The sequence below is a fragment of the Nuphar pumila genome, chromosome 2 (genome assembly GCF_984573655.1).
Source record: "Nuphar pumila chromosome 2, dmNupPumi1.hap1.1, whole genome shotgun sequence".
In the NCBI taxonomy this organism is placed as follows: Eukaryota; Viridiplantae; Streptophyta; class Magnoliopsida; order Nymphaeales; family Nymphaeaceae; genus Nuphar; species Nuphar pumila.
This window is the reverse complement of record NC_143250.1, coordinates 126,990,040-127,006,051: the sequence shown is the minus strand read 5'-3', so window position 1 is coordinate 127,006,051 and position 16,012 is coordinate 126,990,040. Positions and strand designations below refer to the sequence as shown.

Genomic DNA, 16,012 nt, shown 5'->3' with positions numbered 1-16,012 from the left:
CTAAGGGAGTATTCTTATCCTCTTCTTCACCTCTTACTTTACTTGCGTATACTGACTCTGATTGGGGGGGTAACCTCGATGATCGTATTTCTACCACAGGCTATTGTGTGTTTCTTGGAGAGTCGCTTATCTCCTAGAGGTGTAAGAAGCAGCGTAAAGTTTCTCTCTCGTCTACCGAAGCAAAATATCGTGCAATGGACACTACCACAACTGAGATTATATGGTTAAGAAGCTTACTTAAAGATATGGGTGTCTCATTCTCAACTCCTTCAAAACTGTGTTGTGACAACAAGAGCTCCATTTATATTGCTAGCAATCACACTTTTCATGAACGAACGAAGCATATTGAGATGGATTGTCATTATGTTCGAGATGAGTTCTTACGAGGCACCATTCAACTCCCATATGTTCCTACCGAATATCAGTGGGCAGACTTCTTCACCAAAGCTTTGCCTTCGCCTCACTTCTACTTCCTCCTTAGCAAACTCTCGGTGATTTCACCATGTGTTTGAGGGGGGGTGTTAAAATATGATATATATATATATATATTTATTTATTTATTTTGTAAAACCCGATAGGGGTATTTCTGTCATTTCACCTGTACACGCATATCTTTGATATGCTTTCTTTTCTTTTTTTTCCTTTATTCTTTTTCCTTTTTTGTTTTTTTAGTTTTTCTTTTTTTATTCATTTGAGAGGGGTCCACATAGAGTCGTTGGACCCCTCCAACGACTCTATGGGAGCCCCTCCTTGGGTCCCTTGCTGTGTATAAATAAGGGGCACAACCCCATGTATTTCTTAAGCTTCTTGTGAAGCATTCTATGAAGTGAAATATATTTTTTACCTCTTTTTGTGCTTGACCACTTTTGTGGTTTATTTTGCCCTTATGTGGCCTCTAGTGTATGTGCGTGCTTCCGTGCTTTCGCTTGGAGACTTTGCCCTTTTTATTTGGCACTTCATTACAAATCGCTCATAAGATCAAGGTGATCTTAGAAAGCTAATATCTCAATCTTTCTCTATCATTTTTATTATTTTTTATTAAATTTTTGGTACAAATGTCTAAAAAATAACATAAAATAATTAAAATAGACGCAACCATGTCTATTCATCTCTTGTTTTAAGAATGTTGTTGGGAACATATCTCAACATTCATTCATCATTTTTAAATGAATCATGTATCATTGAAAAGTTATTTCTGACTAGTTTATTTGTTCTTTACTATGTTTTTCCAGAATCGTTCATTTTCTGAATAAAAAATCAATGGCAAAGTTTCTCACAAATCTTGAATGCAATACTTGTGCACATTAAGAAAGAAATCAAAATTTATAAAAAAATTCGCTCATGCAAATGTTAAAATGAACATTTTAATGTTAAACATTTGCGATTTTGACCATTGAATGGATTTTTGAAAATTATAGGATCTTCAAGAAACTCACCATTTTTGCCATAAAGTACTATCATTTTCCGTAAAAGTTTTTTTTTATTCTTTAGTGGGCCAGCCCCCTTGGTTCCGCCCCTGGTGGTGGATGACCGTTTGGTTAGGATACCTGCAAAATTTCCTTATCCAACAGCCTGGTAACAATCTCTTTCTCATCACATCAAGACAACTTATACGCAACAGTCGCCAAAGTCCTATTCCACCTAAAGATGTGGAACTAGAATAGGTGATGGGCCAACTTCGGCCCTCTTTCTGTCTCAGAAGTGCAGTTTAAAATACCTTGGCATCTGTACGTGATTTCCATGCTCGCTTGGCAATCAAAGAAATGAACCCCATACCTCAACGAAACAAATCAAGAAGTTTCCTCTAATTATGCAAAGTCTGAAAGTTCACCGAATGCAGCAGAGGGAAAAACAAAAAGTAAACACGAAAAAAGAAAAGGAACTACAAAGGAACCTGTAAGCAAAGTAGGTGCGACTCGTGACTTTGATTTACCGTGGCTCCCGACATTTTCTCTCGACAAAGAAGTCGGGCTAAAGAATGCAGCTGGTAGAATCCAATGTCTTTGTGGCGAATTTTCATCTTCCCGTAGCATGATGATGCCTTGATATTCGTATTTCCAACCCATGCATAAGGAAAACTTACGGAATTTGTCGATTCCAAAGAAGAGTTTGATACCCCATGAGGTGTAGGTGATGCAGCAAATAATTTTGGCATTGCAAGCCATCCTTTCTTCCGTGGAACCTGGTCGTCTGATTGCTTTAGCAAATGAAACACACACACACACACACACACACACACACACACATATATATATATATATATATATATATTGCTACTAATGAAGGTAAAGAACTAATGAATTAGAAATCATAGGTGCAAGTTGTATCGACTCAGTCTAACTAAGTAGATGCGTTAGGCATATTTTGTTTGCAAAGGATCAAGCCTTAGATCATGCTTTTCTAATGTAAAAATATGATTCTTTGAGTTATAAAATTTTGGCACATGGTGGGTAGTTGATTTTTAGACCCCTTTAAAAACCTAATTACTTGTTAGAATCACAAGATTCAAAACAAGTTTCCTAAGAAACAAACCATGTAGATCACATCTGTAACATTTGATCTACAGAAAAATAAAATTTTTTGGAGAAAAAGTGATTTCTACTCATTAGTAGCCAATATTTATATATATATATATATATATATATATATATATATATATATATATATATATATATATATATATATATATATATATATATATATATATATATATATATATATATATATATATATATAATGTTCAAGGTGCCTTTTAGGTTATAGAAATCATAGGCTTTTGGTTTGTAAACAACAGGTTCTGAGTTCTATTTTTATTGATATCCAGATGTTTTATTATTTACTGAGCCGGTTTGTGCTTAGCTCATCACGAGTTCAGGATTGACTTAGCATGGCATGAGATCAAGCCTGAGCTTCAGCTAGGGCTCAGCCTAAACGACTCAAAATCAGGTTGTTTAGCTCATTTACCAGCCCACATAAACGCACCTGCTTCGTACACAATACTGTAAAAGACAGCAGATTTCTCACCGATAAAGACCTATTGCATGAAGCAACAGATGTTGAAAATGATGCAAATGGAGATGAACTTCGTCGTTTTTTGGCCTCTACATCAGCTTCTTGCTCCTTCTCGGGTTTATCTTGAGTAACAGAACCAAAACTCCATGGAACTTCTTCAGTGCTCTCCTCCTCCTCCTCCTCTTCCTCTTCTGCATCTATATCTGCATCACCTTCGGCAGTGGAGGCCGAACCATCTTCTTTCACTTCTTTGCTACGCATTGCTGCTTTTTTCTCTTCCTCCTTCTGTTCCAATTCCAGCTCCATTTCCACCTCTTCAATGGCCTCTTGAAGGCAAATTTCAGCTTCTATGAGTTCAAGTTCTTGATCTATCAACTTCAGTCTCATTTCACTGGCCTTCTTTTGTTCTTCACACCATTTTTCAACTGCATTCAACATAGGCTTTATTGCACTCTGCAGTGCATTTACAAAGCCCAGCAATTTGCTTTTCTTCTTGATGGTAGTAGTTCGCCCATAGAATTCATCAAAACCAAGAGGGAGAAAGTTGGCCTTCTCAGGATCTATCTCCTCCTCACTTCCCACCTCCGGTTGCCAGAACAAGCGAACTCCGTATTTTTCGTCCTCTACAAAGTTGATCAATCTTCCAGTTGGTGTGTGCACGATAATTGGATCATCAGTATGGACAAGCTTTGATGGATCCTCAGGGTCAGGCTCTGGCTCTTTATTAACAAGTATGAATTCAGGGTCTTCATCTGTAGAAGCACAACAAAACATCTAAGAGCCAGTTACACATGATAAAAATAAAAACAAATCAATTCATTAACCATTTGATTGCAGTTCCTTGTTCATGCATCTACAGATATTGACCATCAGATGCAGTCTGTGCGTGTGTGTGCGTGCACCAGCCTGCACTTGTGGCTAGGGGTGGGCAACGGGCCAGCCCGGCCCACTAATGGACCAGTTCACCGGGCCGGCCCAGTCAAAGCCTGACCCCGTCAATTGAGGGGCCGGGCTAACAGCCCTGTTCAGGCCAGCCCACCCGTTAGGCCCGTGGGCCTAATCAGGATAATATACACACACACAAGCCGAGTCAGGCCGTGGGCTGGCCCTTTTTTAGCCCAGCCGAACCAGGCCAGGCCAAAAGTCCGGTTCGGACCAAACTTGGGCCTAATTCGGCCTGCAGGCTGCCTGGCCCATTGCCTACCTCTACTTGTCGCAGTAACCAGTATTAGTGTCATGATGTTTCAGAAAAGCATTTTTATCAGAATATGAACAAATTTATTGAAACAACTCAGGAAAAGCTCACTGCTTTTGAAAAAGGCAAAATAAAAAAAATCTGAATAAAATGGAGAAAGTGTGACTTTATCAAAATGTTTAAAAAGGTAGAATAAAGTATTTGCATGTCAAATTATCTTTCTTTGAGGGCTTGTTCCCTTCATGTGGTTAGAGGTGGTTATCCCATCAAGCTAGCTAATCCGGGCTAGTTATGAAATTTAGCTCGGTTTGTGTAGCTAACAATCCATGCTCAAACATTGATTTTCAGTTTGACAAGTAATGCAGCAAGACTAAAGCACCAACAATTAGGAACAGTCTATCAAGGTTAAAAAGCAATAAACTAGGGAAGCTGATTGAGAGGAAACTTGTCCTAATATTTTCTAAAAGCAATAACTTTGAATATGAAGGTTAATGGAATGCAATAACGCATAAAGTATGTAGAATGTGGCCCCTTTAGTCTGATTCGCAAAATCTTGCACAGAAAAAGTAATGGTCTTTAGATCAGGTTACAGCAACTCAAACAACTCGACAAAAGTTTGGTAGAACCCATAGTCACAAATATTGGCCTCAGCTATATCTTGGCAAGGCAAATTCTTGCAATAATATAGGTTTAGTTGATAAATCTTGGGAAAATCTCAGAAAAATCTCAGCATTTAAACAATTCAAAAATATATAAAAATAACAGATATAAGTAAGAAAATAACATTTTAGATAATAAAATATACATATGATAAATGCAATTAAAAATATAAAAAAAGAAGAAAAAACATATTTAAGATATAGAAAAGATAAAAAAAATAAAAGTAACTGAAAGTATCACAATATTATCATGATAATATCGATGTAAAATTATTTTTGAAAATATCATGATATTTTTTCCTTTAAATCATTTTTACCAAAAACAAAACTATATATAGCCGATATTTTCGATATATTGGCGATCTTTGTGACTATGGTAGAATCCCTCGCCCAAGTTGGATCCTTCTTCATGTCTACATGATTCATTGAGGATAGCACAGTAACTACCAACTCAGATCTAAACCAAGTAAATGGATCTTTATTTATAGTTAAAATACCTTTCGACCACCAGTACTCAAGCTCAGCTGGCATTGGAAGTCTCAGAGGTGCTTTAGTGAAGGAATTCAACCACATTTCCTGTTCCTGATCAACATCTTCAACATAGCCTTTCCAAAAGTCTGGAACCTGCAACCAGTATTTTCTTTCAGCTGTGGCACAGAAAATTTCAAGGACTTGAAAAGCAAAGAGAAAGACATAACATTATGACAGATAAGCAAAGAGAAAGACATAATATGATAAATGGTACCATGGTTTGCTTACTTCATAAAATTGATTGATGAATCCTGGGGCCATCCACGTGTCCTCTTCTTCATAAAAGTAGGGATGCTGAGGATCTCCATATGGTCCCCTCTCCTCCCTTACCACTGTAGTTAAGAAGGCCAGAGAAAAGGTAATAGTACTTTCATGAGTGTTTTGCAATAATGCAAACAGAGGCCATCCTTGACAAGATTTAGTCATTTGACTGGCTCAGAATGACAATCTTATTACAAATGTGAACAGAAAATTTGACACAACCAAGAAAACGAGTTTATACATTTTAATGCACATATGAGGTTAAAAACAGATGAGTGCAGAGCTTATATCATCAGATTCCTTAACCTCAATGACTTTGGATGAAAAAAAAGCATGTTAGGAACACTGTCAGTGTCACCCATGTCACATAGGAGTGGATCTATGTCACAGGGACTCGGCCACAGCTTTTGGTTAGGTGACAACGAGAAATTACCTTTAATGATACAGGTGACCATGGTTAGGAAGCATGCAACAAATAAATGCAAACTAGGCAGAATAGAAGGACAATGGAAGAAACTACAGCCTGAATATTGATTTGCCACAATATAGGTGCTAAAGTTCTAACAGCAAAGTTGCAGCATGCTGATCCATAACTTACAGAAGTCCACAATCTTTTTTGGCAGAAGGGTCCATAAAATGAACCTCTCTAGTTATAGAAGCAGAATCCTAAAAGAACCACTGCTTTAACACATACATTTAATCTTTATTTTATGAATTATGAAACCACCAAAGCTATCAAAACAATCATCCCTAACTGCATTGCTGGCTTATCTAATTTCCCACACCCTAAAAGACTAACCTAAATGCATGGAGGAAATTGGAAAAAAAAACTATTAATAGATCTTTAGTGGATAAAGAAGTGAATTTTCTTTTGTTTATAAAAAAGGTGTAAATTCATTATTTATCAATAATAAATAAGGGACACCATAAAGAACCAATGTTTCAGTTGCCTATACTGTTAACATGCGAGTTAATGAAATTACAACTCCATGTCATGGATTTGAAACAACAAGATGAAGCCAACTTTCTCCAAAGCAATGCTTCAGACAAAATTCCCTAGAAAGCAACAATTTTCAAGAAATTGCTCAGAAATTTCCCTTCTCAAATGCACATTCTTTAAGGCACCACACATCCATGTCTACATGCAAAAGGAGTGAAAACAGAACAGAATCACAAACAATGCACATGAGTTTGAGCATAAAACACAGTCTAGTTACTCTAAGAGTTCTACTTTGTGCTGTTTCTTGAATAAAACACTGATGATTGTCCATAGTTAATCTAGACATGTGAACTAAGAATATATCTGAAACAAGCAACACCAAATCATACGACATCCCAATCAAGATCTCTTAGGGAAATGCTACATACTTCCATCAGGCTTGTTTACAAACATCCGTGCCTTTGCAGAAGCAACTTCAGCTATTGCCGCATGCATCTGAAATAGCAATTAAGAGGAAAAGGAAAAACAGTTAACTCCAGCATCCGTACATGAATCATATGGTACAAATTAAAAAATGGCACATTAACAACTTAGATATGGAGACACAAAAATACCATTGCTATTTCAGGAGGGCATCTCCAGGAGTCTTCCACGAGGTCTCCGAAGTAAAACCTACCCTGTGTTAAAAAATATCCCAGCAATTGTTTATGCATCAGCAAAGCTGCCCTATCAACATGCTAACAATTCAGCAATTTTCTATTAAATGTGGATTAGAAGTGTCCCATTTATGGAAAAAAACAAAGCAATGCATCGAGATCCTAAGCTGAAGACGCTATATGCAGCTGAAAAATAACAGTTTAAAAACCTACAAATGTCACTCTCTCATTAACTTCATAAACACCACAGCCATGTGCTCTACCATGCTTCCATTGCCCTGAATATCTGTAGCGACCTTTTTCCCTGGCATTTTTTGCACTCGTCAAGGTCAGATCGCAAGTCAACAAATTCATAGGTCACATTGCAATTTTGAATTCAGAACCAACAACTAGAATGCCAAAAAGTATAGCAAATATATAAAAAATCAATAATTTTACCAAATATTTACTGATTGTAGACCAATCAGTTACATTATCAACAACACGTGGATTTGTATAAAAATATTACTTCATGTATCAGAAAGGCATATGAAGTAACCACAGATTTTCTACAGCAATAAATAATTTAAGCGGTAGGGAATCGAAGCTCACGGTTTCTTCCCAAACTGCCTCACCCATTGATCATTTTCATAGAACGGAATCTCATATTGAGGACCAGCTAAAAACATGCTGTCCTCTATGTCCATCTCCAACCATTTTCTATCTTCAGGATCCATAAAATCCCTTTTGATAATTTTCCCTTGCGCTCGCCACTTAGCTTCAAGCCTAGAAGCAGTATACAGAGTGAGGGTCCCACGTAATTCAGGAGATGATTGAAAAGGGAGAAAAGATCAATAAGCTAGGACATTCGTGAATTTATGCAGTAGAAAAATATGAAAATTAAAAAGCAGTACAAAAAGACGCACTTGGAACCTGGCAGAGGCTCATGGTCAGGAATTTCGACTTCAACTACACCATGACCCTCCATCTGGTTTTGAAGCCACTCTCCCTCATACCTGCATACAAGCTTCTTCTGTCAATTTAAAGTAATCAGACCAAGAGGAGAAACCCAGCATTGAACCATACATATGCACACTGCTCAAACTTAGATTAGTGGAACGAGATCACATTTTTCTACTTAGAAAGGTCAAAGGACCAGACCTGAATCACTAGACCTACATTATATGCCACTCAGACTAAACAAAGCACTTTTGTGAAGCACAGAATTCTGAAATGTTGGACTCCGACAAACCAAATTGATTGGCACAAAATAGCACAGATGTAACAAGCATCGACTGGGCGCATTTATTTCCCTCTAAGGCCTCACTGATGGATGAAACTCTATGTCCCAGAGTGACCCGAATATTTTTCAATGCATGACATCAAAGGCTAAGTACAAGGCAAGGCATCCAACCTCATGTCCACCCTGAGGATCTCTCAGACTCTAGATAAGAACATTCTAGGCAAGACCATTGAAAATTAAGATAAAAAAACGGGAATAAGAGAAGAGCAGTTCAGCTTTAAACACATAAGAAAAAGAAAATCTAGGTACAACATAAACTGAGAATACCTGACAAGTCCCTGTTCAGCAACATAAACTCCTTTTCCATGAGCAAGATCATCCCATACAGTCCCTTCATACCTAACACCACGCAAGCAACATTTTTAAAGCAGTTTAGCATGAATTACCAAAATTTGAGAGTTTTTTCACAAAACCACAAGCCAAGGCGTTCAACCATTTGGCATCTCCGAAGGAGGCGTCTTCATGCACCCACCGATTCCAAAAGAATGGGGTAAGATGGGATGTTACTCTATGCTCTACACTGCACTATCTGAACTTGCCCTTTTTTTTCTGGACAAATGGTGGCATCCAAGCACACAACAAACCACCGCACGGAATAACAAAACACCAGCCTCCGCCTTCCCTGAGTTGTCCGCAATTTCCCATGAACCAAAACCCACATCGTCTGTAGCTAAGGAAATGCTAGACATTGAACCCCAAATTGCAAAAACTCGCCAAAGTTACTAATCAACCAAGATCCCCGAACAACGCTAACGACTGCGACCAAAAAAGAGGGGGATGACTTTCGATTCCACCAGCCAAACGCGCTCGAACTAAATGACACCTCCGACCCACACTACAACTCATCAACATCCACGGTTTACGAATTCCCTACAGAATCTCATCCTCCAAAAGCTACCAATCACCTATGCGAACCCCACATTGCAATTCCAGGCGCCGAATTCGCCAATTAAAATGGTCACCAAACCGTCATAGAAAGAAAAGATGAAGCTTAGAAACAGAAGGTGAATAAGAAGAAGAAGAAAAAAAAACAGATTGAGCGGGGGGGGGGGGGGGGGGGGAATGAAAGAAACGACACTCACGAGCTACCGTCGGGGAAGACGTAGCTGACCCAATTGAGGAACTCCTCGATGCGATCGAGCTCCTCGATGACGGCCTTCGGGGTGGCAATGTCGTGGTGGTTGTCGGGGACGACGGGGTAGTACTTGCGGAAGGGGACGTAGAAGGGAGCGATGGGTGGGTTGCGGCCGGCCTTGAGCTCGTCGACGACAGCCTCCCAGTCCTCCTCGTCGGCGAAGGCGGGGTCCCAGCCGGGATTCTCCATCTCCAGTGGGGCGTCGCGCCAGTACTCCTGCAGGTCCTCCTCCCTCCACTTCTCCGGGTCGTTGGGGAAGTCGAAGAGGTCCTCCGGGTACACGCGGTACCTGTCCTCATCCTCAGCCTTCTCGAGGACCCTCGGGTCATCCAACGCGCGAGTGAATCGCCGTATTATGGTCGCCCGTCGCTCCTCGGGACTCTTGGCCTCCCTGGCGGCAACCCCTTCCCGGACTCCGGCCACCGCCAGGTCCTCGGCGTCCGACGAGTCGTACTCCTCGTCCCAACCCTCCCACGAGATATCAGAGTCGGAACCCTCGTCGCCTTCCCCCTCCTCCACCCCATCTGGAGGAAGGCCATCGTCCGAAACCCTCTCTTCTCCCTTCTCCGCCATCTCCTGACCGCCTTCCTCCGCTTCGCGGCAGCGAGCGCGGTGATCGAATTGCAGATAAGGTAGTGGAACTGAACAAGTATTACTATTAGCAGCTGCCCCTGCCTGCCCACTCTTTTTATCAGTTTCTTTTGGTTATTATGAAAACGTCCAGTGTGGGTTAGAATCCCCATCTCTTGTTGTTGGGTCTAGTTGCTCTCGGGGCTCCGGTTGCTTTGGTTTGGTTTAGGCTTGGCAGATAGCTTGGTCTCATTTAGGCGTAACCGGGTTGGTTTCAGTTCGAGTTCTGGTTGAGTCTTGTCAGACCTGTTTTAAAAATCACATTTAAAAATTAAACCCTAACTCAACCCAATTTGGTTCGGGCCTACGTTGAAATTTAGGCTTTGCTAAATACAAAAAAGCACTTGGGTTAATGGGTTGAGGTGCAAATTGGTTCTGGTCCAAATAAGTTTAGTTTTAGGTCAAAATCAAAATCGGTAACAGGAGGTCCAGTTAGGTTACGTTAGAAATTTTAGTACACCCAAACGGCATCACAGAAAATTCTCAAATTTTAAGAGAAGGTTTTGAATACCTTGAATTAGGTCTGGTTACAATTTCAAACTTGGTATTTTTTTGTGAACTGACTCGGGCAAGTGAAGGTTGGGTTAAGGTTTTTGCAAGCTGGACTAAGTTTGGTCAAAATATACTCAGTTTGGAAAAATAATATCTCAGCACATAGACATTAATAAAACAATTTTTTTTTTACAGGTTAAACCAGAAGGTTGGGTCAAAATTTTAAACTCAAGGAATTCACGGTTTGGGCTAGGCAATTTTACCAAGTCTAATAAGAATCGGGTTCAATCTATAACGCTCCAAAATTTTCAACTTAAAAATTTTTGTTTTTTTTTTTGTAAATACTAATCTTTCAAATAGCAAAAATGTTTGAATACAAGTTAAACAATTTTAAGTGAGTTACACTGAAAAGAGAACTACATAGGACCAAATTCATTCTCCTTAGGACTTGGATATCGGTCTCAAACCAAGTGATTCTATACATTCAACTTTTATATTCATTCATCAAAATAAAAATACAATTAATATAACGTCAGATTATCACATCAATGTATATTATCAAAATGGTTCTCGTCTAATTGGAATCTCAAAATAATCATATAAACAACTATTGATAGTGTCATGGTTCACTGCACCATCGTTCCAACTAATGTTCCTCGCCTGCATTCTCCATAAAACGGGCTTAGTCTCTTTCGAGCTGATAAGATCCAGCACAACATAAAGTATGTACATTATACGATATTCATTTTCATACGTTGGTCACAATTTCAAACAAGTATTCACAATATATAAACAACATGATTCATTCAACAATATATTCATGATTCGATAGTAATGCAACAATTTGCATAAATCTTACAATTCATCAACTATGTATCTGTAATACGATTTACATGAGATGAAACACCAACAAATGATAACAATTCTCAAACTGTATAAATAAATCTTTGCATCATCTTAATTACTTGACTTGCGATACTCGAGTCCTTACTGCATCAACAATGCTACTTCAAAGGTATATTATTTGATATACCCAAATAATCAACCTGACCAGGGGTTCCAAAATGGGTGGCCCGTGATCGAGAGAATTCCTTCAATGGCAACCATAAACTAAAAGTGGATGCATTCAATATTATTGCAGTAGATGGGGTAATCGCTTAAGACTCATAGAAAACCCCAACCTCCCTAACTCTGAGTGATTGAATACCAATGGGATGCCTTGCTCCCATAACAAAATGGCACTTCAAGTGAACCTACTTGCCCAATGTTGCTCGTTGTTGTACCTTCTAACTTCTCTAAGTAGATCTGTCGTGAATGGGTTACTGAGTCTATTATCTTCATTAGATTTATTATTGTATTATGCACCTCATTCCCTGAATCCATTCAGGGCCAAGAAGCCCAAATATCCACTTAGAGCACATACACATCATCAATGTCATTATGTGAATCCAACCCGTTTCCACTTATGCTCGGCCGCTTTTAGCCCACAAGAGCATTCCACCAGTGAAGGTGGCCAAAAAGTATAAGTGTGAATTTATTCATGTATTATGACACTTCCTTATGTGTTTCATAGGTTCTTAATAGACCTCAGCTCGCTCATGAGATAACGATGTGTAACCAATGGCTCACATGAAATTCAATATTAAGAACATCCACACAAATGTGTGCATCGTATCGTGAAGGTCCCTTAGCCCATTCATGCAAATTTAAGCAAGATAATGAAAACATGCATATCATTCATATGACTTTCAACAAATGCACTTTTCATTCATAACATCATTATCAAGCTTAAGAAAAACCAAACACATGCTCACATATGAAATTTCAAATATTTACCTGCAAGTGTAAAATTTGTCGAGGTGTAAGTGTTCATATCTAGACACACACACACACATATATATATAAGCTCTTTCTTGGACTTGCACACTACCTCGGTACTCAAATGTATTCGCTTGAATTTCAAAATACATGTATAGATCATTTTTTCAAAATGATATATATATATATATATATATATATATATATATATATATATATATATATATATATATATATATATATATATATATATATATATATATATATATATATATATATATATTGATAAGGCAGTTGCGATGAAAAATTGCTACACACACTAATATATATATTTCAATAGGTGCATACCTGTGATGAAAATCATTGCACATATGAACTATATACATTTATTTTTTAATAGGTGCAAACGAACTATATACACACGCACACTAACATATATATATATTCAAAAATGATAAACAACCAGATCAGTCCTCAAACGACTGATCTAATATATATTTTTATGAGGTTTACCCTAATCAGATTTTCCAAATCTGATCAGAGTTAAAAATATATCATTATTTATATATATATATTTTAATTTCAGGCTCGCCAGCCCATGCCCATGACCGACCAAGGACTTGGTCTGGCACTACCCAGGTCAGGTCGTGGGTCTGATCGACCATTGACCCAGCTGGCTACCATGTGCATTGCCACTTCTGTCTAGGTCACGGTCTAAACTCATGTCACCACAACAAAGCACTGGATTAGCGACAACCTCATTCCGTCGCTAACCGTGTTAGCGACAGATTAGCGACGAAGAGGCGACGGACAACTTACGTCGCGAATTTTCCGACGCTAACTGGCGACGAAATAAATTCGTCGCCCGTTCCGTCGCTAATTGCGACAGAATAACGAACGATGAATTCCGTCGCAAATCCGCCGGTACTAAACGGCGACCTCGGCTTGGCGACGGATTTACGTCTATCGCTAAGCCGTCGCTAGATTTATATGTATAGCGACGGAAAAATTCATCGCTAATCCGTCGCAAACACGAAAAAAAATAAAAAAAAAAATTAATTGAAAATTAAATATCGAGAACGCTACAATTTATATTTCTTGTAAATAAAAAACAAAGTACACCTAAAATTTCATATAAAAGGAATCTACAACAATTAATCGTTCCACTTTAAAATTAACAAGTTTAATTATTTACAATTCAACAATTACAATTTCGAAAAAAAAAATAGAACTTCTTCAACACATTAATCTAATCATCGCCAAGATTTTGTACGTCTTCTTGTTCATTGCCTTGATCTGTTCCTTCAGCTCCGCTACGCTGATTATCGCTAGCAACCTACACAAGAAAAGAACAGTCAGTATTGATAAACAAAATATATTGAAATAAATTATACACTACCTGTGATTTTATCATGTGCTTTTATGTGTTCTAAGGCAGTAAAAAAACTTTATATGTGATTCTATCATTCTCATATGTGCTCTAAGGCATGCAAAAAACTCTATATGTGATTCTATCATGAATGATATGTGTTCTAAGGCAGTAAAAAAACTCTATATGTGATTATATCATGCTCATATGTGTTCTAAGGCAGCTAGAAAAACTCTATATGTGATTCTACCATGCTCATGTATGCTCTAAGGCAAGCAAAAAGCTATATATGTGATTCGATCATGCTCATATGTGTGCTAAGGCAGTCCAAAAATTGAATATGTGATTATAGCATGCTCATATGTGTTCTAAGGCAGTAAGAAAAACTCTATATGTGATTCTATCATGCTCACATGTGCTCTAAGGCAGGCAAAGCAAAAAACTTTATATGTGATTCTATCATGAATGATATATGTTCTAATGCATTAAAAAAACTCTATATGTGATTTTGGCATGCTCATATGTGTTTTAAGGTAGTCAAAAAACTAAATATGTGATTATAGAATGCTCATATGTGTTCTAAGGCAGTCAAAAAACTGAATATGTGATTATAACATGCTCGTATGTGTTCTAAGGCAGTCAAAAAAACTTTTTATGTGATTCTATCATGCTCATATGTGCTCTAAGGCAGGAAAAAAACTTTATAAGTGATTATAACATGCTCATATGTGCTCTAAGGCAGGCAAAAAACTCTATATGTGATTCTATCATGCGCATATGTGCTCTAAGGCATGCAAAAAGTTATATATGTGATTTGATTATGCTCATATGTGTTCCAAGGCAGTCAAAAAACTGAATATGTGATTATACCTGAGAGGGACCTGCAATCGAAGATCCTCTGTTCAACAAAAAACTGTTGAACTCATCTCGAAGAACATTGGCGATGGTTTCATGGAAGTAGTCACACAGTGTGTCCTTAACGATCTGGCGTACATCTTCACCGGAAAGAATAGGCTGCTGCTTGGAGCTTATGTCGGCGGAAGAAGTCTGTGAGTCGTAACTGGAATAAGCAATAACAGGTGAAGTGTTCATATTACTCCCAAACCTGAACACGCGACCTTTTTTGGGTTCACCTGCTGCAGTCACCCATGCTGCAGGATCAAATGATGGATGCTGAGTAGCGTCATCGCCATATCGCTCTACCATCTGTTGCTCATATGCCTCCTACAAAATAGTGTTTAAAGTATGCATTAATAATTAATGATAACATTATGATAACTTGCATATTGCAATGATTATTAATAGAATAAATATATACTGTTGTCGTTCTCGCCTTCTCTGATATGAAGTCTTCCGTGGTCTTCCATTTATGTGTTTCAACAGACACATCCTTATATGGTACAATGCCTCCTTTTTCTGCTTCCTGCGAAGTTAAATGATAAAAGATTTAATTAGCAAGTTTGCAACAATACTTATAAAATTAATATTATATATTGATGAGTTACCATTTTCTTCAGGTGGCTCCCAAATGTCTTAGATCCACCTGTGTGTAGATGGGCTTCGGGCATTTTCGCTCGATTTTGTGCAGCCTTCGCAGAGCAATTTTGAAATGCATCTCCCGCCCACTTATCGCACATTCCATCCCAATAATCTCTCCTGATAGTAATAGGGCCATGACCCTTCCACTACAGTGGATCATCTATTCCGCCAGATGTTTTTTTTGCTGCAGTCTTCATATTGTGCAGCATGTCTGCAAATCGATTGACAGTCACCTTCTTTCATACCTTCCTTGCATCATTTTCTTCCACCGTAGTTGCGAAGCGATTCGAAGCCTACAAATATTTTCAGAAAGTTAGTAGACATGACTAAAAAAAATTAAATATGAAACACATTAACTATGAGAAACAACTGTATATCGTGAATGAGGACCGCAATCTGTCTAACACCTCCTTTGGATACTCCTTTCATTAAGCAACCGGTCGTGGTAGATGTTAAAAAAGTGAATTCCTAATTTCGCGTACTACTTCTTGTG

The 16,012-nt window shown here is 38.2% G+C and overlaps 1 protein-coding gene across 1 annotated transcript; it reads right to left on the bottom strand.

Annotated features, from left to right (window-relative positions):
- Nucleotides 1–1,781: 1,781 nt before the first annotated feature.
- Nucleotides 1,782–11,981, bottom strand: EMB1211 (MORN (Membrane Occupation and Recognition Nexus) repeat-containing protein). Its single transcript, XM_089996768.1, has 11 exons — nucleotides 9,619–11,981; nucleotides 8,804–8,875; nucleotides 8,160–8,249; nucleotides 7,846–8,019; nucleotides 7,468–7,558; nucleotides 7,213–7,275; nucleotides 7,027–7,093; nucleotides 5,626–5,729; nucleotides 5,364–5,490; nucleotides 3,025–3,764; nucleotides 1,782–2,182 (listed from the first exon to the last, which is right to left on the bottom strand). Exons 1-11 carry the CDS (start codon nucleotides 10,242–10,244, stop codon nucleotides 1,883–1,885), a joined length of 2,454 nt encoding a protein of 817 aa, XP_089852894.1. The 5' UTR covers nucleotides 10,245–11,981; the 3' UTR covers nucleotides 1,782–1,882.
- Nucleotides 11,982–16,012: the final 4,031 nt, after the last annotated feature.